At 37.4% G+C, this 6,462-nt stretch overlaps 1 protein-coding gene across 1 annotated transcript; it reads right to left on the bottom strand.

Annotated features, from left to right (window-relative positions):
• Nucleotides 1-1,909: 1,909 nt before the first annotated feature.
• On the bottom strand, nucleotides 1,910-4,527 carry LOC111460000 (short-chain dehydrogenase reductase 2a-like). Its single transcript, XM_023103079.1, has 2 exons — nucleotides 4,157-4,527; nucleotides 1,910-2,015 (listed from the first exon to the last, which is right to left on the bottom strand). Exons 1-2 carry the CDS (start codon nucleotides 4,525-4,527, stop codon nucleotides 1,910-1,912), a joined length of 477 nt encoding a protein of 158 aa, XP_022958847.1.
• Between the last annotated feature and the right edge of the window lie 1,935 nt (nucleotides 4,528-6,462).

Here is a 6,462-nt window from a genome sequence, read left to right as displayed (position 1 = left end):
AACCTCTCGTTCATTTTCAATTCTATGTCCACTAGTATCGGCGCGAACCCTTTTAACCTCATGAATTCTCTTCCATAAGCTGCTGGAGGCGGCATAGCCACATCTTTTCGAGTTACGAAGCCTTCACGAGCTAGACTCTCTCTACCTCTACCTCGTCCTTTAATAGGGAGTCGTCCCCTTCCTCGACATCCTCTTCCACGTCCTCTAGGTAGCATGATTCTAAAACCAACCTATCATTATTCTTTAGTCTACTATTTTCCAGCATCAATCATATTCTATATTATCATAAATATAGAATCACAACCGCAATAATTCATGTGACACAACCCCATACATCCTTCACATATTACCCTATGTAACATACATGCCTAAGTTTTCATACAAGCATCATTCATAACATCGTTTAGGGGTTCTGTATCAAAAAAACTCTTCATTATAATAATACTCTTCATTATAATAATGCAACATGGCATCCCATACATGTATATCATCATAACATGAGTTATCATCATACTATGTCATATCATCATCATACATCTCATGTTATCATATCATTATGCATCATCATCATAAGATATCATAGCATCATAATACATCACATCATCATAACATAATACATCATCATAAAATATCATAACATCGTAGAAAATCACATAATTATAACATATTACGTCATCATAGTACATCGTATCAACATATATGACACGTTCAAGGGTCATTAGACATGTGTCATTATACATAAGACAAGTCTTCCGACCCAGCCAATAGTAGGGTCACTTACATGGTTGGCCTTAGCCAAAATTTTCCTTCCAATCAAACTTTTCATGTTTACCCTTTGAATTCGTTCTCACTTATGTCCTGAATTTCCCTATTTGAATACTCACTAAATAGCCTTAATAAAAGTAAAATTACTGACTCAATTTAATTTAAAACCAAAAAAACAGGCTTATACCGACCTGAAATCCTTTTAAGAAGGTCAAATTTAGCTTCGGGAGAGTCCAAAACCTAGGACACAATGTTGGACTTCAAAACTCGAGCTGAATAGCCAGTTATCAACCGGTCGAGTTGAAGCCGAGCTAAGCTACTGAAGCCAATGGGAGGACACATGTTACGCATGTGTAGCGGCTGGAACATGCACAGGTTGTGAGTCGGATCAGGTCACTCTCACGGGTGCACGGGTTTGCCGATGGGTTGCTAGGTAGTGGTTTCCGTCTGGACTTAATGGACTACTAGGCCGCTAGCATCACTGGGGTATATGAATGGTTGGGCCGCGGGCGTGTTTGATGGAGTGTGGGTTGATGCTGGCAAATATTCGAACCAAATCAAAGCTCGATGGATTTCTTCTTCCTCACCTGACAGTCCCAGTTTGCTTCTGTTGGATGATGGAAGTCCCACATCGACTAATTTAGGGTGTGATCATGGGTTTATAAGTGAGGAATACTAACTCCATTGGCGTGAGGCCTTTTGGGGAAGCCCAAAGCAAAGCCATGAGAGCTTATGCTCAAAGTGGACAATATCATACCATTGTGGAGAGTCGTGTTCGTCTAACATGGTATCAGAGCCATGCCCTAAACTTAGTCGTGCCAATAGATTGGTAAATCCTCAAATCCTCAAATATCGAACAAAGAACTCTTAAAGAAAATGAGCTAAGCCCCTCCTCGAAGGCCGTAAAAATGACTAAGACTCTAAAGGAGTCGAGCCTCGATTAAGGGGAGGCGCACTTTGTTCGAGGTGAGGTGTTGGATGATGGAAGTCCCACATCGACTAATTTAGGGTGTGATCATGGGTTTATAAGTGAGGAATACTAACTCCATAAGTCCCACATCGACTAATTTAGGGTGTGCCATGAGAGCTTATGCTCAAAGTGGACAATATCATATCATTGTGGAGAGTATGTTCATCTAACAGCTTATTCTATTTTCTCTCTCTTCCTGAGGCCTTCCGTCTTCGTTTTCTTGTCGTCCCTCCGCTCAAGATCCCGTAACCTTAAGTCTCCTTCCACTTCTCTTTCACACCTGAAGAAATTGGGGCATTCGTGTAACCTAAAATAGAGAAGCACGACGTCACCATTTATTAAAAAATAAACTCCTCCCCGTTGGTGATGAGACTATGTTGAAAATCATGATAGAAAGACATCGTTAGGCTTACCGTGGTGTGTTCCGAGTCATCGGTCGCCACTTATGAGCGTGCATTGGATCGAATCTCTCTATCTCGCCAGCGTCGTGCTCCATGAAAGGGTTTCGTAGGATTTCCTTCTCTCTATGCTCTGTTACTCTCAAACGGCAGGAGGCGTTCGGTTGGTTGTTGGGTTGAGGGAGTGTGGTCTTTGTAGGGGTCGTGGGTTGGTTGAAAAAGCAAGTTCTCCGGTGCCTTGCCGGAAATCTCAAATTTTCTGGCGGAGTATGTATACATTTTTTTTTTTTTACCCTTGTAAACTAATCACTTTTAACCAAGTTAATTCCCTTTATTAGAACACATCCCTGTTCAACTATGAGTCACTATAATTATGCCATCAACCCACATGTACATCTATATTCATAATCATAAAATTGACTATACTTTCAGTTTTACTTAAAATATATCATATTAATGGAGATAATGTCCATCACTTATTTATCCATAATCTTCTTCAGTCCTAATAAATGTGCGGTTTGATCACACTCCAACAATATTCATACAAAGTAGAAGACCTTATACCATCACTTATATTTATTAGATAAAGGAATTCTCAAAGACAGGAATGAAAACTTCTCCCTTTCCGTTTTTGTCACCAAAATCAAGAGTGTGTTATCATCAAGTATTGTTTATGATTCCTTAACAAAAGCTATAAAATTCATTCAGACCAATCTAATGGAGCAAGAATCATCTAAAATCTTGACTATATACGAAAAATTTAACCAAAGAAATTTCCAAAGTTACCGTTAAAAACTCTAGTGAATAAAATCCATGTTCACTACATTTATTTTCTAATATTGTCTCACAAACTCTTACGAATCAAAGTCCTCATAAATATTCACTATTTAATGATTTAAGCCCAAATTTCTCCTATGAGGATATATTTTATTCATGAATTTTAGTTAGAATTATTCCTTCCATTCATTTACCACACCAATAAATTTGAGTTATTTTAGTTTTACCGATCTAATTTTAGAAAAACACATGAACACAATTAGCCTATAAAATTTTCTGAATCACTTTTTTTTTTTTTTAATACGCCTATATATATATATTAAAGCATTACAAAAAGTGCAAATGTAAGAGGGAGGTTACAAACTTAATTACATTTATATTTTAACCTCTCCTATGGTAGAATTAAATCTTCTTTATCCAACTCCCAAAATGAATAATTCCTTTAATAAATATGCATGTAAATTATTTATGTTACACTTACGTTTTCTTGATGGAAATGTTCAAAGCTAAATAGTTTTTAATTCAACAATGGCAATAGAAACTAGCACACTTGGAGTAATGGTGGTCCTCTTGTTAGTAGTAAATTTGCAAGACTTTGTTCCAGTTCAGTTACAAGAGTAGATGAAGACTACAATTAGGTGGCTAGACGAAGATAGAGCTTACTATTTAAGATCGTGTTTGAATCTAATGAAGAGTGCGAAATGTCAAGTTCAGCTCTATAATAATTATTTCAATCTTAGTACGGAAGAATTGGATTTGAATTGTTGTGTTTTCATCAAAGTCATGAAAAGAATTGTGCTCTTGATTTTGCAGGTTGGTTTAATTATCCAATTTTTGAAGTTTATAAGCCTAACTCTATAAACTCTACAAAAGATGTATTGCAAGGCTTTCTTCGTCCATCCCACCTATGCCACTCTAATCTTGAAATTATAGATTAATTCTTACCATCTATTAATAATAAACTTGATAACCTTAAAAGGTTTCTATCTTTTTAACTTTTCAATTTAATCTCTTGTTTTTAATTGTATTTAAATAGAATATGATCTCGATCTTACTCACTATAGATAAAATTAAAATCTTAAATAACAATATTTAACCACTTTAGATGCTTATATTGGTAAAAAATTTAATGAATTTTCAAATCTGTTGTAACCGTTAGGAATCACATATCTCAACACCAATGGTATGATATTGTCCACTCTGAGCATAAGCTCTCATGGCTTTGCTTTGGGATTCCCCAAAAGACCTCATTGTGGGGTCCTTAAGATTGGTCAAACCCCTAACGAACTCCTCCATTTGGTCCACCTCAGCCGGCGACAGAATCCCGAAGTTCATGCACTCGTTTCCGTCATCCCTCCACGCGTTCATGAGCATCGTCTTGGCAACTCCAAACGGCAAAATGCAGTTGACACGTATACCATAGCGGCCAAGTTCGCAGGCAGTGTTCTTAGTGAGGCCGACAATGGCATGTTTGGATGTTGTGTAGGCGTGTGGACCCATTCCTCCTGAAACGCCTGCCACGCTAGTAGTCGAGATTATGCAGCCGGTAGCTCTGGGTATCTTCATAGGCGTCATGTGCTTTATGCCTAATGCAACACCTTTGACGTTCACACACATCACCTGCTCGAAGTCGTTGGGATCATGAAACAGCTCCGGTCACGCAACTTATAATTTTTCTATCCTCCAAATCTCCTAAATAAAACACTAAAACTTTTCCAACATTTCCTCCCTTAAGGCTTCAAAACTCGTCAGGATCACTCTTATCAGAACGAATTGGATCATTCTAAGTTCATGATCTTGATGAGTTGGAACATTTTGAAGGCTTCTGATTTTTCTATTAAGAAAAATACTCATAATTTGCAGCTCAAATCATCAATAAAGGTTAGAATATACCTTTTGTGGCTGTTTAACATAGGTGAAATTGGACCACATATGTCTGAATGGAGAAGTTTAAGTGGCTTTGATTTTCTCCACATACTTTCTGGAATGGTCTTCTATTTTGCTTTCCCATCCGACAATCTTCACATAATAAATTAGAACATACAAGTTCAGGCAAGCTATGAACTATCTGCTTCTTTTTTAGAGCTTTGAGGCCTCCAAAGCTTAGGTGACCATACCGGTACTGCCAGAGATTCTCCAAATTGTGTGCAGGAGTGTGAAAACGTTGCTCCTTCTCAGATTGAATGTTGGCAAGAAAGTTAAACATCCTATTTATAGACAATGATAAGACCTCTCTTAGGGTGATACACCTTAGTTATCACCAAAATATGATAGTCAAGCCTTTCTCCTTCAGATGACCAATGCTCAAGAGGTTATTTTTCAATTTAAGAACATAAAATACTTATGAGATAACCTGATGATATTAACTTAGCTGAATGCATCCTTTTCCTCTCACACCAATGTTGGAGTTGTCACCTAGCTTTACAAATTTGTGAAAGCCTTCATTTAGTTCTAAAAAGAATTCTTTATATCCGCACATGTGGTTGTTGCAACCTGAATCTAAGAATCATGGGGTTTGTGGGTTGCTTTTTCAACATGTGCCATAAAAAGCAATTCTTTTGTTATTACAACTTCTAGAGCTTTAATTTCAGACAAACAACTGTTGAGTCCAACTTTTGTTCAACCATCTCTTCAACAATGCCAGCAGCGGTTCAGAAGTTTTAGCAAAATGGGTTGTGATTTCTTTCCTTCATTCTTCTTGCGACATTCATACTAAAAATGACCAAGGTCATGACAATAAAAACACTCAACAAGACTTTTGTTAAAACCTGGTGTCCCACGTCCTCATCCTTTACCTCGAAATGTGCCACCTCCACGATTTGTTCTCCCTGTACTACTGTCAAGAGCGAGCTTCAACGCCTGCTCTTCCACAATATGTCATTGCATACGTTCTTTATGAAGTAGTAGACTACTTTGCAATTCACAATGGTCATGATGTCCAAATCGTTGGATTCTTCAATGGAGCAAGCCATGTAATCAAACTTTGAAATCATGGAGCGCAGGATTTTCTCAATATTGCTAACATCACTCATCTTTTCAGCATGAAAATGCATGTTATTAGCAATTGTGAGAGTACGAGAAAAGAAATCAGAAACAACCTCACCTTCCTTCATATGAAAGGTCTCAAAGTCCTTGCGGAGAGCCTGTATTTGTGCTCGTTTCACCTTTGTATTTCCTTGAAATTTTTTCTTCATTGAATCCCAAATTTCTTTCAAAGTCTCTTTATCTAAAATAGTCTCTAGAATTGAGCGATCGATGACCTGAAAAAGGTAGTTCTAAGCTCTTAAGTCTTTCAATTTCTGATATGCTACCTTCTTCTTCACTTCATCTGAGTAAATAGCATAATTTGCTACAGCGGAAATCCCAGACTCAACTGCTTGCCAATATTCTTTATAGCGAAGAAAGTTCTCCATTAACATGCTCCAATGATCGTAGTGACCAACAAATTTTGGTATTGCTGGTTGAAGAAAGCTGTCTTCAGTAGTCATCTTTAGCTGCATCAGAAAGAGATAAGGCTCTGATACCAAATGATAAATTTAATGCAGTATTAGA

The sequence above is a fragment of the Cucurbita moschata genome, unplaced genomic scaffold (genome assembly GCF_002738365.1).
Source record: "Cucurbita moschata cultivar Rifu unplaced genomic scaffold, Cmos_1.0 Cmo_Scf00023, whole genome shotgun sequence".
NCBI classification, from domain to species: Eukaryota; Viridiplantae; Streptophyta; class Magnoliopsida; order Cucurbitales; family Cucurbitaceae; genus Cucurbita; species Cucurbita moschata.
This window is presented reverse-complemented; position numbering and strand designations above follow the sequence as displayed.

Excerpts from the sequence above, each read along its gene's own strand:
- LOC111460000 (XM_023103079.1), bottom strand. The coding sequence starts at position 4,527 with ATGTGTGTGAACGTCAAAGGTGTTGCATTAGGCATAAAGCACATGACG. Across the intron at positions 2,016-4,156 it reads CTTAAGGACCCCACAATGAG|GTGTGAAAGAGAAGTGGAAG; the intron begins GTCTTTTGGGGA and ends CAATTTCTTCAG.